Consider the following 25,623-nt stretch of genomic DNA (forward strand, 5'->3'; position numbering starts at 1 on the left):
ATAACCAAAACTCAAATTTTGTTTCAATATGAGTGGCTTCTACATATTATATTGTATAATTTTTCCTTTGCCTGTAAATTTATGAAAAGTGATGTTACGTTATTTTGCATTTTAGTTGACGATATAAATATATACAAGTATATCATACTTATGTATGTATTTGGTTCGTCTTTTAGTTTAAGCTTCCGAAATTCTTACCAAAAAATGGCAAACATACTTATCTGAAATATTTAAAATGCCTAAATTCAAGTGTAACCACGCCCACTCAACAGCTGGCGGTAATTTCAAGTTTTACATATGGTTCGCCTCGCACATAGGTCCACCTTACATTTGTGTTTCTAATTTTAGCAACAATTGCTAAGCGCGCAATGTTAATTACAGTTTTTGCGACGGAACGGCGACAACAACAAAAACACTAATAACAACCAGCGCGGAACTGTAAATGCAAATAGCGCACATATCTCAACGACATACTCATAACCGTACTTGACGGTTATTAAGCAGCGACTTTGAGATAAAATGTGTAAATGATTACAAATATACCGTATACATGCATACACACAGATATTCGCGTTTGTATAGAAATTAATAGCTGGATATATTGCAGGTGAATGAAAAGTGCGCATTTCATGCAGAACTCAACTGTTCGCTTAAATATTGTAAAAACATAAGACTTTTATATCAAATATTTGTTACTAACGGTATGTATGTATCTACGTTCATATGTATGTATTTATATGTATGTTGATCTTAAGTACTTTATATGGAAATAAGCTGGAACAAGTGAGTTTCTTTGCTTGATGTTCGCCACCGCTGCCGTCATGATTGGCAGGTTGCGTATACGCCATGTACAATGCACTAAATATACTACATACCTTTATTTATTATGTATATTTTTCTTATTTATATACAGAACAGAGGATATTCAGCTTATAATGAAGTTTATAACATGCAGAAGGAATGGCGGATGCCATAAAAAATATATAAAAGTACATATATAGTATAAATGATCAGCGTGACGAGCTGAGTCAATTTAGCCATATCCGTCTCTATATAGTCACATGAGTTTTTGGGATATCGTTCTGAAATTTTGCATGCGTACTTTTTTCATCAAGAAGCTGCTCTCTTCTCCGAACTGCTGATATCGGACCACTGTAAGCTATAGCTCACATACAAACTGATCATTAAAAATCAAGTTCTTGTATGGAAAACTTTCTTATTTGCAAAGATATATTCACAAAATTGTTATTATCTGAAGTAGCACTATAATCTGAGAACAAATTGTTGAGATCGGACCACTATAGCATATAACTGCCCTACAAACTGGTCGTTCCAAAGAATGATAAAGACCTTTTTATACGCTTTTGATATAAGAAATGCAACTGTGAAGTGTTTTATAGCTTTTAGCAACAGAAGTTAACGTTTTTTCTTCTTTTTTTCTATTTCGTATATTCTTTTAGAATTAAAGATATTAAAAAAGATATAAACACTTACTAGTAATTAAAACAGTAATTGTCAATAACACTTCATATCTCAATTATCTGAAATTATCATACTATAAAACAGTTTATTATAGCGAAACCTTCTATTAAAAGCCTGTACCGCAGTGGTAGTAGTGTTGGAGTAAATTTACACGACCACCTACATTGAAAATAATACAGCATGACAGGTAAATATTTATATGAACTGTGTACTTAGAAGAAACTGTGTGTCTATGAGCGAAAACGGATACCCTATAGGAAATTTTTTGGATTTACTGATAGCTGGTAGGAGAATTCTTAATCGACAAGTGTTTAAATAATTAGTTTTATTAATTAATTTATTAATTATTTTATATTATTATTGTTAATTGTTTTATTAATTATTATTTCAGTATTTTAATTGGGAAGTTAAACATCTTTAAATATTAACAAGCTTTTACACATCATACCTAAATATTGGATAGTCGAAAAAGTCCTTTCGTATTTCTAATCAAACTTCAACTTATTTTTTTTTTTTCATTTTTCCGCTAGAGAGCGAAGCGAGCGAACCATGAAGTTGCGCTACATGAACTGATACAGCATCATCTCCGTAAACTTCACAAATTTCATTGGTGGCTTGCGTGGCATTCTTCCCTTTTTTATACAAAAATTTTAAAATATAGCGAATTTCTTCACTATTTTCACTCATTTTTGAACTGCTGTAATTTTTTTTTAACTTCCCGAATTTAATTTGTTTTGGTCAAATGGAGCTTAAAACCTCACCTTTCCAACATTATATGGTATGACACAATGTGATGGGTAGCATTGAAGATATACGGCTGCAACGACATCTATTGACAAAATACGAAAAGACTTGTTCGACTACCCAATATTATAATGATAATAGATTGTAAAACAAAAAAAAATTCAAAAAATTCAAAAAGCTTCATTTGACATTATGAATTTAAATATACATATTTCCATTAGAAAAAGCACTCACACAAGAATCATGCTTTTAATTTAAGTTGTTTTCATTCTAGTTTCACTAGAATCGAATAAGTTTCGTAAGCAGTGACCTACCTACTTGCTACCTACAAAGCAACCACGTAAGCAGATCTCATGTGAGTAAATAAAATTTAACTTAGTTTTTATTGCTTAATTGTTTTTGAATAATTTAATACTTTTCCCAATAATTAATTAGTTTCTAATTTATACAATAGTCTATAAATTCGCTGTTAACTGTGATTTTCTGTCTAAACATGGATTGTAAAGTAGCACTCTTAAATACAACGAAACACGAATTACCTTTCAATAGCATGTACTTAAGTAATTATAAATCATAAAGTATTGCAGTTACGACATATAGTAAATCCCCAGAGATTTAATGTTTAAAAGCGATCATAACGTGTTTCATAGCGCGTAAGATTTAAGCAAGTTATGATTAAAAAAATTATCCTCAACTGAAATTTACGCTAAGAGAAAAATTAAATTAATGTCAAACAAGAAAAACCGTTAACTTTGGCTATACCGAAGCGAAAGCATGCTTCACAGGTGCATTTCTTATAAAGGGTGATACAAGTAGAGGTACTTTTCCAATAGCATTTTTTTTAAAGATCACGCGTGAGTAGTGTCAAGCTGTCATGTTATTTTTGTTCAATATTGTTTGGCATTTCATCATGGAAAGACTTACGCCTGTACCTTTGTTTACGAATTGTTCAACTTTATTACGAAATTCAAGTTCACGCGGCCTACTGAGCGTACTATTTGCAACACCATCACCCATCTTTGGAGCCAGCATTTATTATTGGATAATATTCGACTGGATAGACTAAGTCCAGTACGGAGCGAATATACTTGTAATATAGCCGCTCAAGACCGTATAGTGTCGATTCGGGGCCGTTCGCAACAACTCGGACTGACGTATGGAACGACTTGGCGCATTTTACGTCGAGATCTTAAATTGAAAGCGTAGAAAATACAGCTTGTGCAAGAACTGAAGCCACTCGACCTTCCCAAGCGACATCGCTTGACTATATGGTCTCTTGAAAAGTTCCAAGAAGATGCGACGTTTTCGAACCAAATTTCCTTCAGCGATGAGGTTCATTTCTGGCTCAATGAGTATGTAAACAAACTAAATTGCTGCATTTGAGATGAAGAGATGGAATCATCGGTCCATAGTTCTTCAAAAATGTTGCCGGTGTGAAAGTGAACGCCAATGGCGGCCGTATATAGCAATTATTTGACGCCTGAAATTAAAGCTCCTGATCTCGGCGACAACAAGACGGCGCCACTTACCACACATCGCACCAATCAATGGATTTATTGAGAGAACACTTCGGTGAGCAGATAATTTCACGTTTAGGGTCGGTCGACTGGTCACCAAGATCGTGTGATATCACACCGTTAGACTTTTTCCAATATTCGCGAATATATCGGCTCAAATAAAATTTTTTACATTTTCCAAATTGATCGATCGGATTGTGGGACAGCTATTAACTATAGTGGACTGATATCGACTGTTTCAACAAATGAGCAACTTCTTGGGGAGGAAAGTACGTGTGCAAAAAACCAGTTCGATGAACTATTTTCATATGTAGTATACTGGCAGACAGACGGACATGACTAAATCGATGCAGCTCATAACCCTGATAATTTATATATGTATATATATATTTTATAGGATCTCCGACGTTTCCTGCTGGGTATGTAAACTAATATACCCTGTTCGGGATGTAACAAACCCTAAGTAATAATAATAATAACTGACATAGGAAATACTTTGGGCTAACAACAAACACTTTTCTTCTGAAAATTACTTAAAGTTGCAAAGCCATGGAGAATAATACCAATGTACCTTTGTATATTTATTTTAATGCCGATGATGAATGCATCATTTATTTAATATCTTTTACTCAGTTGCCTAGCACATAAACCCTAATATACATAAATATATTTGTTATACATACATATATGTATTAACACACACAGCCCGACAAAGTCTTCTTAAATTTTAACGCATTAATATTTGAGCATTGGAAAGTACACTTTACTTCCTCACATGCTCAATGCGCTAAGCAAACATATGACTACATACATATGTACATATGTTAAGTGCGCTACATTTTTTAAAACGTCTCTGATTCACTGCGGAAATTGGTGACGCTGCGGAAGTGTGCGCCCTTAACACAATTACCCTCATTAAATTAAATAATTTCCTTTTTAAGTTTCATATGTGGTGCTATTTTTACGCACAGTACTAAAAATAAATAGGAAATAACTAGAACCTTGTAACATATATTTGCCACCGCAAGGTAGTACTTCAATTATGATGGTAAAAATTAATGAAAAGTGTTTTTTACTTGAGATATACAAATTTTTGTATTAAATTTCAACCACAAACCCCAAAATTTTAACCTTGCAATCGTCTCTTATCAAAAAGTGTTTTGAATAATTACGAGAATATCTAAGAAGTAACGAATTTGCTGCGCTTCACACTTTTCGAACTTACTACGTTTTCGAATATGTAAAAAGGTAAACATAGACAAAGTAAATTAAATGCTAAAACACCTCAAATCAATCAATATTTCATATCAAGATAATCAATGCCTACAATTGCAGCAAATCGTCGCAAAAATATCCAAACTAAATGCAAATACATAATATTGACTCGATAATAACTTGAAAAAAATGCAAATTAGGTTATTAACAAGTAGACTATGACAATATGTCAAATGGGAGTGTCCGTCTTGAATCGCAACCAAGAACTAAATTTGAAAGTAAATACTTGTATTAATCCAGCCCAGATATCTAGAAATTAGCATAAAAACCTTCATATTTATAATAAAGTTGCTAATATGTCTTCCAAGCAAATGTGACTTTCAATTGTTATCGCGTAGAGCAAACACAAATGAACGTGAAAAAAGAGTTTCTGGTCTTGAATACAGCAAATGGACCGCAGTGAGTGAATTGTCAAGCCAGCACTAAAGTTAAAGTTTTCGGCTATCAAAAAGTTTACTCGAAATACATACATTCGACTTGGAATCTTAAGCCACACAGTTCTCGTTTATTCAAATTTGGTTTGTAGTGAATCAAGTTCATTCAACTCACGCTCGCACAGCGCTCATCACTTGTGCAAATTATTTGCTAAAGTTTCACTTTGATTTGAATCAGATAAATAATATGAGTGACCTTTTTTACTAACCCAATTTTTGCTCTTGAAAACAAATTTTAGTTCATTGACTGCAGAAATTTGACTCTTTGGAGGCCTAGCAACAAGTTTTCTTGTACTCGTACATATTGTAGTTGTATCAGATACAAGAATTTCAACTAAAGTTGTAAGGCTGAGAAGATAGCGAAGCGTACAATAAAATAAGTGGAAGGTCTATCGTACATCTTTATATTTTTTGAACTTCTGATTCCACTAAGCCGAACAAAATTTATTTAAAAATAATATTTAATGCAGTATTAGTACTTGTACTCCGATATACATATATACCACGAAAAAACAAGTCAATTAGGTAAGACATTTAGGGTATTAAATGACAAAATTTCAATTAAATATAATATCAATTATATAAGTACATACATACATATATACATACTACTGTGTGCAAAAAATAGTAAGATTTTTAAACTTAGATTTCGCGTGAAAACTCATTCGTCGAAATAATTTTTTTCTAGGTTGGCATGACTGTCAGTGATATCTATGCCAAATGACACATCAAAATAATCAATAGTGTTTAGTACATACATACGTATTTGTCTTTCCGAAATACATAAAGTGAATTCGGCGATTTTTACTCTGGGTGAAATTATTCAACAAAGTAGTTCCATTCAATTTTGTGTGCGGAAGAAAATTTCTGGTGCCGAAACGTTCAGAATGTTGGAAAAGGCATATAATGAAATAATTGTTTACCGAGAGCAAGTGTTTTTGATTGGCACAAATTATTCAAAGAGGGTCGAGAACGCATTGACGACGAACCACGGCCAGAACGACCATCAAAATCAAGTGATGATCATCACGTCAATAAAATAAAGGAATTGGTGCTTATGAATCGACGATTAACGGTCAGAGATCTTACTGGTATCGTTGGAATATAGAAAGAATCAGTGAAAACCATTTTGAAAGATTATTTGGACTAAAGAAAAGTAAAAGAACGATTTGTTCCAAAATCACAAAATTTTTTCGAAAAACAGCGGACGCGTTAACGTCTGTGAAACAATGCTTTCCGACTATCTGGATATCATGAAACGTATTATTATGGCGATAATTCTTGGTTCTATAATTACGACCCGGAAATAGACCATCAATGGGCCGAATATTGTGGCAAAGATGAGAAAAACCACATCAAAGCAGGTCAAAAATCAAGGTTAGGTTGACAGTTTTCTTCGATTTTCGAAATGTGGGGCACTCCGAATTGCTTCTGACCGGTCAAACAGTCAAAAGGAAATAGGTATTCGGAAAAAAAGGCCGCAATTATGCGCCGACAACTCTGGGTTTTTGCAACACGAAAATGCACTGTCGCATACTGCAATAATTCTTCGTGATTTTTTAGCGAAATACCACAATATTCGCCTGATTTAGCTTCGTGTGACTTCTGACTATTCAGTAAACTCAAACGGCAAAGATTTTTTATGCAAGGTAGCGCTAAAATCTTCGAACAAAGTATTATGCCTTCGGTGCATCCGAGGTTATTGCTTTTTCTTGTTTTAACTCATATTAACCGCAGATAACCGAGACATCCGGAGGTTGCATGTGCAGTAGGCCGCAGCTCACAAGAGATGTAGCGCCAAAAGATGGTGATAATGATGAACCCTTTTTATACCCTAAACAGGGTATATTAAGTTTGTCACGAAGTTTGTAACACCCAGAAGGAATCGTCGGAGACCCCATAAAGTATATATATAAATGATCAGTATGTCGAGCTGAGTCGATTTAGCCATGTCCGTCTGTCTGTCCGTCTGTCTGTCTGTCTGTATATATACGAACTAGTCCCTCAGTTTTTAAGATATCGTTTTGAAATTTTGCAAACGTCATTTTCTCTTCAAGAAGCTGCTCATTTGTCGGAACGGCTGATATCGGACCACTATAACATATAGCTGCCATACAAACTGAACGATCGGAATCAAATACTTGTATGGAAAACTTTCACATTTGACAAGATATATTCACGAAATTTGGTATATGTTATTTTCTAAGGCAACAATGTAATCTCCGAAGAAATTGTTCAGATCGGTTAACTATAGCATATAGCTGCCATACAAACTGAACACATAGTTACAATCAGAAATGCACCTGTGAAGGTATTTAGCTTCGGTGCAACCGAAGTTAACGTTTTTTCTTGTTTGTATTATCGGTGAAGTGTAAATATGTAATATTAAAAAAAGCATAAATAACTTGAATAATTTGAAGGTTCCCATTGTTTCTTACCTTAGACACAACCAAGTTGCGTGTGTATTGCACTGCTTCTTGTAAGAGTGTAGCCAGGTCTCGTGCAAGTGGATGCCACATGAGGAAAAATTTACTGGTTTTTGTTTTGGGTGAAATATTAAAGGATTTTAAGTGCTAATTTCACTCTTTGCTGTATTTTACACTAACACTAATGGCTGGTTGACAGCGAAAGCCAGCGAAAACTTAGCGCTACACTTTTCTAATTCAATAATTTTTTAACCAATTAAATTTTGGGATAATTCAACACACTCTTTCTTTTAGTAACACTACTAAATATTTACGTAGCAGGCGTATGTTGCAACACTATACTAATATTTGGAACTGCACCAGCACTGGTAATATTTTCTTTCCTTTACGCACTACTTTCGCATATAACTGCGCTAATATTTGTATATAAATTTAAAAATTCTTTTTCGTCGAGATTTTTTCAAATCACTCGTTGACGGTGACACTCACTTCGTAACGTTTATCGTAGCGCCTCTCTAGTCGTCGTCGATCGGGTGGTGTTATTAATCGCCATTTTGTATGAACTTTTGTTAAATCTTTGTGTGTGCGTTGATACAATCGGCACAGCTGATACATCAAGTTGATTTTTTTATACAAAAGCGTCGCAACGAAATCAAACCGTATGCAACTTCCTTGGGGTGCTGAACTTCGACGAACGTATTTATGTGTATTGGAACTTCTCGTATTCTACACTTAAGTGGCAATTGTCGGTGCAGGCGCGTAACGAATGTTGGCGTTTAAAATTGCAATGGCAACGCCTATAAGAATGCCAAAGCTAATATTAGCGTTGCCGATGATACAATTGTTGTTGTTGATGTTGGCGTTGGTGTTGATTTGTATGTTGTTGTTGCCGTCGGCAGCGGAAGTACTTTTCTTGCGAACGAAAATTGCGTAAATCAAAGTCTTGAACATCGCGCGTTTCCCGACTCGTGTTTGTTGCTGTATCAGAGCGTGCATTCAAATGTGTGTTTGTTTGTTGTCAACTATGTTCGTTGTCTGCTTCACATGTGTGCTTTCAAGCTCACAAAACGTACACTTACACATTTGTAAATGTCAATTGCGCTTGTTGTTGTTGTATTGTATGCGGGTGACTAGCAACAATTGCAGTCAATATGCGAATGCGTTGGCTCCTCTACGAATTACATACATATACAATTTTTATATCTCGAATATTTGGAGTAGAAATGACACAGCGGCTCAAAATGATAGCAACACCTTATTTGTTGCCACTAGACTTTTCTCTCGAGACAATCTAGTAACTTAATATACTAGCATTAAATTAATTTAAAATTTCTGTTCTATCGCTTCGTAAATAAACTTAAGGAATTGTTTTTTTTATGGTTTTTGCTTGCTACGAATATTTTAAAACCCAAAAGGAAACGTCAGACCCCTATAAAGTATACAGGGTTTGTCCGGAAAGTAATAGGACTGAGTCGATTTAAAAAAATTATTGAGCCAATCGTTACAATTCTTTAAAAACTTTCAAATAGGCTTCTTCTGCGTCGATGCAGCGCTGTTCACAAGAAAAGCGGTGTGAGCCGAGGCGTTGTCGTGGCACAACTTCAAAACGGCTGCGATGTCTTTTCGGACCCGATTGACCCTTCGTTTGAGTATCTTAAAGACTTCTATGTAAAACTTGGCCTTGACGGTTCGTTCACGAGGAACAAATTCATGGTGGATGATGCCTTTGAAGTCAATAAAGACAATGAGCATCATTTTCACTTTGGATTTGCTCATTCTTGCTTTTTAGGGCGGGGAGACGCCGGCGTGAGGCACTCGGAAGATTTGTCTCGAGATCATACTCAAAGTTCCATGACTCGTCACCTGTTTACGACTACGTTATTCAAAAATGGGGGGTCATGTTGAAGTTCTTCAACAAGGTGTGAAATTTTTCACATAGAAACTTTTTTTCTAAAAGTCGATTTGAATCTACGTTATCTTTTTCAAAGGCAATGTTCAGGATCAGTCAATTACTCACGTGAGGTCTTATGTGTATATCTTACACCTAACATAACCAAATATCATCTAAAATATCTCAGTGACATTGAGATTCTTCGATGTAACTATTATTTTGACCCGCTGTGTATCTCTATATAAATTTATAAATTCCACATACGTGTGTATGCGTTGGTGTGCGTGAGGTACAGACCACTCAAGCGAATGATGCGTGAGAAAAATTATTTAGCAACTTTCATTTAATACTGCTATGTATAACACTTCTATTAATACGTGCTTTGCTGTGCTGAATTTATCGAGTTAGTTAATGGTTACTGGGCACGAGATACACCGAAAAATCTATTAAATAAATAAATAACTGACTAAACTTGAAACGAACAGGCGAGTGTAGGAACCGATTGACCGGCGAGCGGTTGCGTGCGATCGCAACAACAAAAGGCACACAAAATATACACAACATTGTACAACAAAAACGAGCAGCAGAAGAGCCGCAAAAAACGAGCAATTGCCACACGAGTGCTGACAATCACAAACAGGCAATTACACATTAAATATTATCACGAGATTCTGATTTTGTATCATTTACCGCTATGTATGTGTGTTTGTGTGACATAATAAATTATTTCACTTTTGCCACCAAGACTTTATTTGGCATGCAAATATGTTTGTTTGCTTGTTTGTGCTTTCTCACTAATTTATTTGCTTCGTTATTATTGCTTATTTTCTTTTGATCATTATTTGCTTTATTTTTTTCGTATTTTTATCATTTGCCTTCATTTGCCACAATTGCAGCACAAATGTGTGTGTATGTGTGTATGTATGAATGTATGAATGTATGTACACATTCAAAAATTTGCTGACTCGAGTGACTTTAATATCACCGATATACACTTACGATAAGTACACACACAAACACACACAAATATGTATATGGATAGCACTACTGTGCTATTGTCCAGCCTTTATGCATATTCATCATTATATTTGTTGATTTGTTTGCGTTACGCATAGTTCATGGCATTTTATTTTGTGAGCTTTTTGTTTTATGCCCATTAATATGTGAGCATATGCGTGAAAATGTGTGTTTATGTATGTATGTAATGTGCATAGTTGAGCAGGAGCCGCTAGAGCAGTGACATTCAGTGCCAGGCTACTTGCCCCCGAAGCTATTTAGATTAGTTCGGTCAAATACATTCATACATATAGTATGTACATATGTATGATACATAAGTACATAATTTATATATACATACATATTTATTTTATACTCTGTGTGTGCTTGTACAACGTTGGTAGCGAATGTGAAAGAGCGTAACTTCGCTCGATCAACTGTCAAATGTCAGTTGATGTTACAGTGTGTACAAGTGTATAGTGATTACAGTGTTTCACAAAAGACGGTTTATGAAAAATGTATTAAATTCAGTATACTCATACCCTGAACAGGGTATATTAAGGGTTTGTAACAACCAGAAGAAACAGCGCCATATAAAACATACATACATACATATGTATATGTACATATATTAACAACAGCCGACGATTTAGCCATTTTCGTCTATCTGTCATTCCGTCCATCTATCTGTACATATCCGAACAGCTTCTCAGTTTTTCATCAATGTCTTGAATTTTTATACCCGACCTTCTCTCACCTTCCAGCAGCTCATTTATCGGAATTGCTGATGAATGGAAAGCTTTTTCATTTCATGAGATATCTTTACCAAGTTTTTCATCGATTATTGCCGAACCTTGGCGGCTCCTTCTCTGCCCATATACCGACGAGGGAGTTATGGATGGGAAGAAGGAGGAGAGGAGAGAGCCAGTGAACTTCTTTACAGATGGATCTATGCTTGGGAGAAGGTTGGTGGAGGGGTTTACGGTCGGAAGCTCTCTATCAACTCCAGTTTCAGACTACCTGACTATTGCAGTGTCTTCCAGGCTGAGGTTGCAGCCATCAAGGTAGCAGTAGATTTGCTGATCCGGAGTGCATCTTCCTTTAGAGAAGTGACCATTCACTCAGATAGTAGAGCGGCGATATTAGCATTGAACACATTAACAGTGCTTTCAGGGCAGGTCAAAGAGTGCCTCGCCTCGCTATCAATAGCAACGAGAGTCTTTGTGATAAGACTGGTATGGGTGCCTTGCCATAGCGGAATCGCAGGTAATTGCAAAGCTGATGAGCTAGCAAGAAAATGCACCCTAGAGCTGCTATCGGTAGAACGGCAGCGGGTCGGTGCTCCCACATCTTCTTGTGTCCTACTACTGGTTAGCTGGGCCTCGCGGAAGCTTGGCCAACACTAGGTACTTGCGCAGTCGCCAAAGCCTTTTGGCCCAAGATTGATCGCAGGAGATCTAGATCTCTGCCCTCAGTAAGGCTAATCTCTCCCTAGTCGTGAGACTTTTAACAAGCCATTGCCCTATTCGTCATCATGCTGTAAGATTGGGAATCTTACCAGACGTCGTCTGCAGAAGCTGTTTGTATGGCTGTTGAGAATTACAATTATAAATGATAAGCGAGCAGAGTAGGCATTAGAAAGAGAAACTAGTAATTAAAGCAAAATAGTTTTCACCACTGAAAACTGTTTTAGAATTTTTTACATGGTCTAGGGTCTCTATAGAAGTAAAAATATCATATTGTACGAATACTTTTGTCTTGTACTGTCTGTGTGCATATTTAAACTCGCGTCATTTTACTTTGATTTTAGTGCTGATTATTTTCACGAGTTCACACACATTTTTGATGCTTTTTGTTTAGGTCTTTAACCATTTCTCTCCATCTACTACTTTTTATGTGGATATTTATTTAATGTGCCTTAACGAGCAATAATCGCAGGAATTGCAAAAACTTCTGGACGACACTAGGAAACTTTAGTGAATTCCGTTATATTAACTACACGTCTTTGCAGAAGTAGATAGCAAATAATTTGGGAAATTCTTTTTAGTTTTTAACAGACTCGAAAGCAGTTTCTATATGTAGATACGGCGATTGATGATACGGTGATTGATCTCCGCTGCATATAATCTGCATACAGTGGAGATATGATAAGTATCTAGTAAACCAAACCTCTTACACAGAAGAGAGTCGTATCTTTTATCTTTTTTGTATTTGCAGAAGCTCCGTTTGGTAAGAAAAGATCGCATTTCCGCTACGAAATCAACGTACCTATTTTGACGCGGCCTTAAGAGATGAACAGTATTAATCCCAAATTTTTAAGTTCTCCTTTGTGAAGCTGTGTCGGTGTCGAATACCCATTAACCTATCTATCACTCCACAGATCTCCATTTATAAAAGTAGTACACAACGGTCTAAGCAATTGCAATAAATGACCGAAATTAAATTTAAACTCAAACGAAGATCTCAGTAAACTTAGAATAATTTTCTTCTGGTATAATAACTGAGCTCAATGTCAGAGAGTGGTGCCAGAAGAAATATGATCTTCGCTCAAAACAAAACTCCAAAAGCACGAGGTTACAACAGTAAGGTTTCAAATAAAAATCTTATTTTTTGAAGTTAGGTGATCGGTCATTAATGTGACCTAAAAAGGAACCCTGAGTCGAATGCGTTTTAGGCTCGGGCAGATTTACCTTGCTGATCAGCAGCGCTAACCTGATTGATTGTGTATTTGAAATACTAATAAATTAACAAAAATAACTTATTAATAGGCAATGAGCGACATTTCGATTTCGACTCGGCTTTAATCGCGTAAAAAGAGAGAGAAGATCGACATTTTCAGCTACAAAGCATTAGATTTCTCGTTCAATTAGTCGGAATGACTGGAAAATCGTATGTGAGTTATTAATAATAAAAGGAAAAGGTTAAAGAACCGATTTTCACAACATTACATAGTAACGTGCTGTTTTTCATTATTTTTTCTGAGTTAAGCAAGAAATAAATATTTTTTAGCATTCTAAGCTATGTTGCAATCGCAGAAGCAAACGTTTTGCGTTTCCACGTCGCAATTAATTTTCCAAAAATTTCCACGCATCATTCACAAGAGGCTCGTACGCCTTGTTTTACCTTCCCCTTTGCGTCTTAGCCATTTTACGGCGACTATTTTTAATCCGCACAACTTTATAGCTTATAAAAACAAGCAATTAAATAAATTCTCTTAGCGCGACGCCGAAGTTCCCAGACATTTGCGTTTTATTTGATTTTTTGTTCTCGCGTTTTTTGTATTTTATATTTTTTATTTGATTTCTGGCTTGACGAAATTCCAATGTCGCTCAAAATTGTGCAAGTGCGCCGACTATATCCACCGACTGACTATCGGCTCATGGACTGCAATAAATTTTCGAAGAAAATGATTTTCGCTACACTTGACGGCACAAAAGGTTGACAGCAAACATAAGCAACTTTTATTTTTACTTAAGCTTTTTTAATTTTATTTCTTTTTTATGAAACTGGTATATGTATGTACATACATACATGCAGATATGTGTGCGTGTATGTTCAGTTGCGTACGCGCGCACTTTCCCACTTCCGTTGCACACACTCAGGGCGCGTCACTTTCAACGTTGTTGCACGCAAGCGACACACGACGCATTGCGAAAGAGCTCTCAAACTCGAAAAGTATTTAATTTAATTTTCCACTTTTATGCTTATTACATATGATTTTATTTTATTTCAAACTTCACTAGGCACCAGCTTTTATTGATTTAATTGGTCGCACATATGTATATTCGAAACTTTGTGTGAGAATTTCAGGCATTAAAAATATTTTTTTTTTTCAAATATGCAAACTTTGCTTTGTGAATATTTAAAAAAAAAAATATTATTTAGAATTTGTAGAATTTTATATTTTGCTCGATTTAGTTGAAAAACAGACGACGCGTTATGAGCGCATAGACGCCACAGACTAAAGAACACTGAGAGTTAGACCAAGTGACTAACTAGCTAGCTGGTTGACTGGCTGCAGGCTAAGTCGCTGCAGACAGAGAAGACGACACTCAGACAGCAGACAGGCGATAGGCGACAGGCGACGGCGGAGACAACGAAATATGCAAACGGGCAACGGGCAACGGGCAATGGGCAATGCCGGAATATGAGGCAACGAATAAAATTATAAAAAAAAACGCAATGAAAAACGACCAAATCCGAAGAATTAACAGCAAAACAAAAACAAATCCGTTGAAAATGCAAAAACACTGGCCTCATGTCACATACGACGACGAGTCCACTGCAAATGCGAGCGAGCAGCAAGTGAATGAGTAACTGAGCCAACGGAGGCACTGTGGTTACTGTAAGGCAAAATATTTCAGAGCGAAGTCGAAAATAGATACTTATGTATCTCAAATGGTTGTTGAGTTATAGCCTTCTAAAGCGTAGGCACTCAGTTCAATCAGCTCCTTGAGTTTATTTCAACGCTAATTTTTCAAATTTGCTTCCACTTCCCCTTTTTAAGGGGTTACATGGGTTTAAGGGTTTCAAAACATCGATTGTTTTTATTGTCTTATTAAATTCCACTTCTAGAATATTGTACTAAATTTTCAAGTTGATCCGAGTAATAGTTTCGGAGATACAGCCTTGAGAATTTTTGCGCTCGAGTCTACCTAGGCTAGGTGCGTCGTCTTTAAAAGCGTTTTTCTCGAAACTTTGCTTTTGAAGTCGGTTGGCAAGATTTTTTGAGGTTCTACTCAACCGATCTTCATGAAATTTTACACAGGTTTTTGAGATACAATTCTTAAAGACTTGGACGAAGGAGGAAAAAAGTTGTATTTTACCCGAGGAAACCCATGTAACCCCTTAAACTACACCACTTTGTCATAAATTTGGAAAATATCTACTAGCAGAGAATTTTCATCACGTCGAAGATCGCTAGCAACTTGAAAATAATTTAATTTTTTTCTTCAACTTCAAACTTTTATTTGTAATTCTAACCTACAAATTTTGAAATACTCAATTAAGTACTTTAATTCCTAAAAATCACTCATTTTGCCTACCCCACTAGATATTCCACTTAAGGCGTCTGTTTTATGAGAACGCAAATACTTGAGTGGCAAAGCATTCGGTGAGCATCGTGAGAAAAATGAAACAAAATGTACTCGAAAATAGTTTTCTTAGCACTGTACAATCAACAAAGACTCTCAAAAACTCTTATGGATCAATCGACTCAAATCCGTAACCTCACTTTTGATACCTCTAAATAGCACATCATTAAAATGTGTTCGAAATACATGCGTCTATCACCTTTGACTCACTGTATTTACTCCTACAAACCCCCAACGCTGTATTTTGCATGTAGAAGTGGCAGCAAGCGGGGAGCAGACAGTAGCGTCGACATTTTCTGGCAGCAGACCATCACGAAATGTCTGCGCGTGTGTGCGTATGAGCACCTACGCATACATACACACACACACTCACCTAAGTATGTTTCAACGTGAGTCTCTCCTGAATATACTTATTAAAAACAGTTTTCTGTTACAAATTTCGAGAGTACGCGTATTGTAACAATATATAATGGATTTAAAATTTGTTGTTGACATACTGTAACTATAGCGAGATGGCTATTGAAAAGGGAGCAACAATATTAAAAAGAGTAACAATAATACTCGTAATAGCAAAGATTTGCGCTGGCAACATATGATAACAATGAGCAACACATCAGCAGCAACAACAATAAGTTGTGATTATGTGAATGTGAATGCAAAAAAGGAAGCAAAGAAAACGCGAACAAAATTTAAGCGATGAAGCGCTAATGTCACCACTGTAGAATATAAAAGGGGGAAAGAGCTCCCGCTGAGGGACGGTGCGCTGCGAACAGCGGCATAATTCAGACATGCAAGCGCAGCGCGACATAATGATTTCTTTGTTGTCATTATTATACGAATGCGATTATATGGCGGCACATGACGATTGAGTCAAAGCTGAACAAAATCAACGAACAAGCCAGCGGGCGCATTTACTATATGTAAGTATGTATGTGTGTACCAATATGTAGTATCTAGTACACATGTACATTTGTAAGGGGGAGTGTTGTGGCGCTGGCATATGTATATACACATGTAAGTGTATAGAGTGCTGCCATTAAGTTATTGAAAAGGCTACATTTTCATTTTGGAGGAGTTTTTGACTTTTCGTAATATTTAAATATGCCACCAATAGCTATTATATTCTTCACAGGGGCATTTCTTGTAATATGAAAGGGTATACAAAGACCTTTATCTTGGTTGTATGTGATTGTAGCGGTTCCATAGACAATAATCCATGCCTAATTTCCTTTATATGGGAACCAGCATCAACACCAACAACAATAGCAGCCTTGAAATCCAACGCAGAATCACTCTTACCAACAGTTGCTTCATTGGACTGGGTAGCCAATTGAAAAGTAAATTCCTCTCTCGACGAACAAAGACCAAACTCTGGAAGTCCCTCATCATTCCCGTTCTGCTATATGGTGCGTAGGTATGGACAATGACATCATCTGTTGAGTCGGCCTTAGGAGTATTCGAGAGAAAAGTTTTGTGGGAGATTTATGGTCCTTTACGCACTGGCAACGGCGAGTACTGCAGTTGATGGAACCATGAGATGTATAAGATATACGACGACATTGACATAATTCAGCGAACCAAGAGACAGCGGCTGCGCTGGCTAGGTCATGTTGTCTGGATGGAAGAGAACACTCCAGCTTTGAAAGTTTTCGGTTTAGCACCCGCCGTTGGAAGCAGAGGAAGAAGAAGGCATTCACTCCGTTGGGGAGATCAGATGGAGAAGGATCTTGCTGCACTTGATATCTCGAATTGGCGCCAAATAGCGAAAAGAAGAAACGATTGGCGCGCTGTTGTTTACTCGACTATAATCGCCAAGCGATATCTCTGCCAGTTAAGAAAAAGAATAAAAACAATTTCGCGAAGATTTCTTGTCGAATAAAACCATTTTCTATACAAGGTCTAAATTTTAATCGATCAGTTTATATGGCAGCTACATATTTGGTAAAGTAGCCTGAACAATATGGCATCGTAGGCTGATCTGGAAAATTTATTTGGAGATTGTAATGTTGCTTGAGGCAATATTCTTACCAAAATCCGTAAAAATATCACGTAAAATAAAAAATTGTATCATACAAGGTCTTGGTCGATCAGTTTTTATGGCAGATATATATAATATAGCGATCCGATGTCGGCTGTACGGATAAATGATCAGCTTCTTGAGTGCGCAAATGCATTTCAGATCGATATGTACCTCAAAAGCTGAGGAACTAGTTTACGTTGAGGGTATATAATTATGTGAGATGACCAATCTCCTTAGTATGGCCTACACTTTACGTTCAGATCCTCAGACCTTTACTCCTAAAACGAATAATACCCTTAAAATTCTTACCAAAGCACACTTGGCAACCATGTGTGAGAAATATATTGTAAAAAAAAATTTATTCAGCTTTTATAAAAATTTAATAATATTATATATATTTTATTTTATTTCACAGATTTATATTTCACGAACAACTTTTAATAAAGAAATATACTTATATCGTCACTTAAAATGCAAAACAACGTATCATCAAATTTTTTTTTAATTTCAATTCATATCCACCCTAACCTCACTATAATGTAGTAATGTACGTATTATCACAGTTCTTCAACATTCAACAATCGCACAGTTAATAATAAACGAAATACCCAAATTACAATGTTTTATTACACGAAACGAAAGTGAAAGCGAAATAACATTTACTCGTTATATGAACATATAATAAGTCTGGCAGCAACTCACACTCACATAAACGCACGTGTGTAAATGTATGTTCGCTTGCGCTGACAATGTGAAAATTATCAAATTGGTGCACCCACGAATGTCTGTTAGTCACACACACATAAAGTGCATATATGTAGATATGTATGTAAATATGTATAATTTTGTAAAAGTGGAAACGAACTACTTCTATTCACATACATATGTACATATGTATGTAAAAATTCATTTGCTTGCTAAACCAAGCAGTGAAAATTCTTAGTAAAAATAAAAATTAGAATATAAAGATCGTGTGAAGGCAGAGGAAAACTACACCCTTAAGATCTTTTGCATATACATAAAAAATATAAACATATAAAAATTAAAAACATATATTGGGTAGTCGAAAAAGTCTTTTCGTATTACTAATCAACCTTCAGCTTATTTTTTATATTTATACTAATAAATAAACAAACAAATGTGTACCATTTTGGTTGACCACGTTTTGCCATTTTTCCGCTAGAGAAATTATGCCATCGGTGTAAATCGAAATTTCGTAATTTCCAGAACGGAAGCGAGCGTACCATTGTTCTGCTACACGAACAGATACAGCATCGTCTCCGTAAACTTCACAAATTCCATTGGTGGCTTGCTTGGCATTCTTCCCTTTTTGATACAAAAATTTCAAAATATAGCGAACTTTTTCACTATTTTACTCATTTTTCAACAGCTGTAACTTTTTTTCAACTTCCCCGAATTTAATTTTTTTTTTGGTTAAAAAAAAGCTTAAGATCTCACCTTCCAACTATATGATTGGGAGCACTGGAGGATTTGATAATGGATTTAATTTTTTTTTTTGGATAAATGAAGCTTAAAATCTCACCTTTCCAACACTATATAGTGTGACACAATGTGATTGGGAGCACTGTAGATATATGACTGCAACGATATCTATTGACAAAATACGAAAATACTTTTTCGACTATGTTATTATTTTTATTATTATTAAGAGCAAAAAAATTGTGAAATTAAAATAAAAAATTAGTTTTATTTTTTGATCTAATATTTTCTAATTTTTTTTAAATGTCATCATTTTGTGCATTTGGGATTTTTTCCACCGTTAGTCATTGTGTGGACAATAACTTCTATTCAAGAATTTTTTTTTAGAGAGAAGGCCAAATCACTGCTAACTGGGCGATAAACATAGATCGAGTAACTCGAAAAATATTTAATTGTTTCAAAAACTTGACTGTCTGTTCTTAAAATATGTACTCGTATAAATATAAATTTGGAATATTAGAAATTGAAATAATTGCTTTTTATTATATTCCAAAAAATCGCCGTTTTTTAGGCTGATACTCAAGGTGTGCCTCTTAAAGATTTTTTTTCATAGATTAATTTAATAAACTATTTGGAAACTGAAACTTTTTCGAATATAGTCGAAGCTCAAAGTATTGACAGACATTCGATTCTCATATATTCCGGTTCATTGTTCAGTTGCCGTTGCATTTCACTGCTGGGTGATGTTGTAAGAATAATATGGACAGCTAACTAAATGGAATAAATGTTACATGTATATGCCTATTTACGTACATATATAAGTATTTGCAAACTACCATTCATATTTGTCTGATTCATAAATAAAGAATGCTGCTGCTTCAAATGTCATAGGAATAGTCGGCATACATTTAGTCGACAGTGTAGTGTTCCTATATGCAACTGAATAAACAGTTTATAGATTTATTAAATAATATTCAACATATGCGGTTGTCAATTATACTCATGAAAAGTATTAGAATTCGAGAATCATGAAAAAGCCATGAACGGAAGGCTTCTAACCATGTTTCAAGCATGGACGAAAAAAAGGTTGTTGGAAATAGTAAATTATTGGATAAGCTATTCAAACTCGAGTTTGGGCTGGAGGCATCTACAATTATCACAATATTCACAAAACGCCAAATATTGGTGAAGACTCAAAATAGACGGATCGGCACTCATTGTCTACGTATTGCCTTACTTTCTGTAGTTTTCAAGGTTGTTTTTTTAAATTTTAAAATTAATATTTTCAAAGTAAATTCCGTAGAAAATGATAACACAAACATCTCAATATGGGAAGATACCCTCTATGTCAATAATAATCGCAACTAGTTGTCCTGTGATCTCTTCAAACTTGGAGTAAATGATTCAAGCCACCGAACAAGGGCTTACGGGTTTCACAAAATCAATTTTTTTATTATCTTATTAAAGAAAATTTCAAGTTGATCCGAGTAATAGTTTCGGAGATACAGCCTTAAGAACTTCTGCGCTGGAGCCAGCTAGGCTAAGTGTGCCGTCTTTAAATGCGTTTTTCTCGAAACTGTGTTTAAGAAGTCGGTTCTCGAGAACTCCTCAACCAATCTTCACGAATTTTTTCACTTTAGATGATTCTGTAAGGAGTTATCCTGCCAACGCGGGCGCATCTTTTTCCGAGGGGTCACCGGAAATGGCGTCGCAATGGCCGAGTTTAAAATATTTTTTTTCGAAAAATTTCAGAATTACTTTTTTAATAGTGTATGTTTGTAATTCTAAAAAAAATTGTTGAAAGAACGCTGTATTTTACACGAGGAAACCCAAGTAACCCTTTAAGTCATTCAATTATCAGCATCTCTTGTTTTTTGTAAAATGTTGCCTACATTTAGGAGTGTATCAAGAGATGAGTAAGGGTGAACTTAAAAATGCAATTAGTAATCTATTTTAAAAGAACTCTACTCTTTAAACTTTAAATTTTTAAAACCGTTTGCACTAAACTTTCAAAAGAGAATTGCAACTCAAAAATATACATTGTAATTATTTACATGTACTTTAAAGAGGTACTTTAAGAGAAGTTACAATTAGCTTAAAAATTTGTGATTTTAAACCCAAAACAAAATAAAAATAAATAACAGTATTAAAAATATATGAATAACTTTAGAAGAATACTTTTTCCTTAATATAAATATTGCCTTACCATTTAGTCTGTATTAGGACCCACCAATCGTCAGTTCAAATGCGAGTTAACAAATTCCATTGGTCACACATACAAACATGCTTGTCTACTTTTTATATCGATTCATTTTTTATAATATCAATTACCGTTTAACTGTGTAAATTTTTAAAGTAAATTCCTTAACAAATGATTGAGCATAATAAACTGGAAAAATGTCGATAGTAATAAAGCTGCATAACTCTCACAAACACTCATACCAATACAGTCAAGCTTACATACCGGCGGACATTTATTAATAAATACGAATTACTTGTTTAATTAAAAGGTGGGCGCGGCTGCTGCGATTTAGATTTCAACAAATACAAATCCATTGTCCCTTCTCAGCCAGCAACTTCCGCATATTTGCATATAATTATAGAATTTAATATGAAATTGTATATACAAATACTTATATTTGTGTTGTTGTTGGCCGTATTGCAGATATTTAGCAAAAGTAAATCTGTTAGAAAGCAATGCAGATTATAATTTATATTATTTACCCGCAAATATTTGCAAAAAAAATTTTAAGTGATCGGCTTGCAGTAAGAAAATTTGCTCACTCACAAATACTCTTCACAGTTGACTCGTCAGGATTCGGGTTAAGGATGAGATGAGTTTTATATAATGATTAAAGAACCTTTTTTGTCTGATGACTTCTAACTGTTTAAAAGTCCTAGTGTTGGTATCTGAGAGATATCTAGCAGAAAATCTCAACATCTCTAATGGATTCACTTAACAGATTTTGATTTAGGTTCATAAAAACTGTTTGTCAACGTAGCTGAGGACCCTACATTTATTAAACGCATCATTGCTGGTAAGAAGACGTGAGTTTATTAATACAATCAAACAAATGGCGCACCAAAGATTAGCCAAAATCGATGTAAAAGTTGATCAGTAATCAGTAAGTGATGCTCTTCTTTGATTACTGTGGTGTGTTTCACCATGAATTCGTTCCAAAGGGCCACAGAGGTGAGCAGAAAGTGCCGGGAGTTATCACCAAGATAATGCAGCGTCGCATTATCGCGTGATTGTGATTAATTTTTTTGCTAAACACGAAACATTGAGTCTTCGCTCAGCCACAGCGTCCGCCCGATTTGGCTCCCTTTCTTTTTTCTGTACTGCAAAATCTATTTCAAAGAACGCGTCATGTGCCACTAAAAGTCATTCGCTGAACGTTCTGATGGCCATACCAACCGAGGCTTATAGATAGGTAGATATATAGAAAATTGAAGCTTTGCATTGTTCTATTGTGCCCCTCCAATACGGAGGTCCAGCACTCTGAACAATTCCAGGAGCCTGCTAGGCGCGACTGAGGTAATGTGATCCCAGTCCACGTAAATGTAACCTAGGGCCTTTAGCCTGCTTCTACAAATTGCTGATCAATACGGAATCAGGTGTTTTGGAGTTTCCTGTTTCATGTCGCAAAACCGGCAGTTGCGCAAGAGACTATGCCCATGTTGGGCAAGTGCTTCTTGAGGTGCCTTGTAAAGAGCGCGGCAAGAAGGCGGAATTTGTATCGGGGAAGGTTGATCATTTCCTTAAACCTTGCATGGTTGTACCCTCCCAGAAGTACCTTGCCATGGCGCATTTCTGCTGTCAATGCCGTTCTCTCCCCACTCTCTCCTTCGTGCCGAGCAACTCTTTTATAGTATGGTACCCCTCAGCAATGCATAGTTCTGGCCCCATTATCCTGGACGCTGCCGCAGAGCCGGCTAGTTCGTCGGCCAGCTCATTGTCGACTAGCCCTTTATGCCCCGGCACCCATACTAGGTCTACACGGTTGCAAACTGATAAGCGGTTCAGCCTTATCACACGCTGAGATCGCCTCTAGTGCCACTTGACTATCGCTAAGTATAGCGATACGCTGATTAAGATAATTGCGGTAGAAATTGATTTCTGCACTCTGAGTTATAGCAAAGACTTCGGCTTGAAAGATACTCGGAAGACGTTCCATTGGTATGTATAGCTTGGTATACGGTCCCGCAATGTCTGCTCCAACGCCTTCCGGTGTTTTCGAGCCGTCAATGTACCACTGGTTAGTGCTGCCCCTCAGTAGTAGGTCGAGCGTGGAATAGTTCCACTCCGCCTTACTGCCGAGAGTAGCTCTAAACTTCATTACAAAGTTAACCCTCTTCGTAACGCCGCCCCTTGAAAGAAGGGCCGGTGGCGTGTCTTCCCCTAGGGCCTTCATTTGTTGATATGTCATTATCTTCCCTTTGTCAATCTTGCACAAATTTGTTCTCAGTTTACATTAATATTATACCTAATTGTTTTACTAATTTCTAACCTTTCGCAGACAGCTTTAAATACAATTTCTATTATATTCTTAAGTGAGAAACGTTCATAAAAGTAGTGTGCATGAAATTTTTATAAGCATGAGTACTAAGTACTTTCAAGTACTCATAAATGAAAGTGCACTTCATGCATTTCATGCACTTCAATCATATTATCAACAACCTTAGTACTGAATAGTAAAATTATCATTAGTAATGTAAAACTCAATATCAAATTATGTATTACTTTTATGAAGTGCTGATTTTGTTCGCTTAAGGGTACTTAACGCTCAAAATCGGTACTTTAGCAAATCAACTCAAACTTATTGCGAAATATGAAACATATTACTTAATCATTCCTCATTTTCTTTTTGCAATATCAATAGTAATTACGCCAATTTCAAATATATATGTAAATATAAATCAGATGGTAGGTAAGTGACAACCAGCTGCATTTCGATTAGCAGCTGATCAACGATCTGATTAGCCATTCGCTGCGGCCGACTAGTGTTAAGAGCATCTGCAAACAGCGGAAATTTTCGCAGCACAATTCTGGGCAAATACAAATAACATACAAATCCAAGTAAATATATGCAATTAAATGCATGTGACGGCGCATATATGTACATACATATATGCAAAGTACATACATATGTGCATACATATATAGAATGTTCAATATTTGTATTTTACACCTGCTTATTTAGCATTTAACGCCGACGGCCAATTCGACAGCTACACAAATATGCACATACAAACATAAATTTATGGCATATATGTATGTAAGTATGTATGTAAGTAAATGATTGTAATTGATCTACAACGCAAGGAAACTGCGTAAAATCAATCAATTTTTGCTGTAAAAGTTGTGTGACACTTAAGGTGTGAAATACATATCTTTTGATATTCTTAAATTTGCGTAAAAAGTAAATATTTAATGCTAATTACAGGTTAAGGCTAAAAACTTATTAGAGTGTTAAATAGAGTGGCGATAAATCGATTTTTATACTCGTTCAAGAGTCTGTGGGGTCGAATATATTTTCTTCAGATTACCGTTGAAAACTGAATTTAACGAATGAATCATTCACATTTAGTACACAGGTATATACGATTTGACTATAAAAGAGCATATCAGAAAAGTTTAAGATTTTAACTATTCTTATTAGCTATTAAAAACTCTAGTACTTCAAAGCGCGTCAAAAAAGACAATTTCATAAAATGTTGATGGCACTTTTCTTTAGATTACATGCCATCAAAAACATTAAATCGAAGTTCTAAAACCTTGATTTGAGGGCTAAATGTTGCTTGCAAAGACATGGATATAGTCGAAATAGCAAAATTTTACATAATTGAGGTTATGATTTGCTTCAGCAGCAATAATTCCTTACAAAGTAGACACGCTGTACTCATTTTCACTTTTAAATTTAAAAAATAAATTAAGAGTGATACTAGCTTTATCTCGATTTGTGAAAAAAAACAACAGGTCCGATAAAACAAATTAAATTCCAAAGTTGAAAGTAATAAATCTAATATTTTTGTCAAAACTTTTCTCGCTATTGGTCCATAAAGCGCCGCTAGGATGAAGGAGTGGACAGGAAGGAATGTTGGCAACAACTCCAAGGCATGCGCCATGCCAATTTGCAAATGGGTGGTTACAACCTTAAAAAGCTTAAATATGTAATCAACCGCCCAAGGGACAAATTCAGGCTACTTGTCGCCTTCTACACTGACCATTTGTAAGCTCAAGAAGCACTTACACATATACAAGTATAACGACATGGAGCCTGAATCTCTAAAACACCTGCTAA

At 35.6% G+C, this 25,623-nt stretch overlaps 2 protein-coding genes across 4 annotated transcripts in view; both read right to left on the reverse strand.

Annotated features, from left to right (window-relative positions):
- LOC126754776 (sialin) overlaps nucleotides 1-25,623 on the reverse strand; it is a 441,635-nt gene that overhangs the window by 159,489 nt on the left and 256,523 nt on the right. The gene's annotated exons all lie outside the window — the stretch shown is intronic.
- LOC126754793 (ion transport peptide-like) overlaps nucleotides 1-25,623 on the reverse strand; it is a 103,263-nt gene that overhangs the window by 70,825 nt on the left and 6,815 nt on the right. Inside the window, exons 1-2 of one of the 3 annotated variants that reach the window (XM_050466916.1) lie at nucleotides 13,889-14,237; nucleotides 7,891-9,049 (exon numbers count right to left, since the gene is read on the reverse strand). The exons of 1 other annotated variant lie outside the window; for it this stretch is intronic. In XM_050466916.1, coding sequence (XP_050322873.1) covers nucleotides 7,891-7,971 — 81 coding nt within the window. In that variant the 5' untranslated portion in view covers nucleotides 7,972-9,049; nucleotides 13,889-14,237. Of the gene's footprint in view, nucleotides 1-7,890; nucleotides 9,050-13,888; nucleotides 14,238-25,623 lie in introns of those variants that run through there. One more of the 3 variants, XM_050466917.1, reaches the window with a different exon arrangement.

Source organism: Bactrocera neohumeralis, chromosome 4 (assembly GCF_024586455.1).
Source record: "Bactrocera neohumeralis isolate Rockhampton chromosome 4, APGP_CSIRO_Bneo_wtdbg2-racon-allhic-juicebox.fasta_v2, whole genome shotgun sequence".
Taxonomy (NCBI): Eukaryota; Metazoa; Arthropoda; class Insecta; order Diptera; family Tephritidae; genus Bactrocera; species Bactrocera neohumeralis.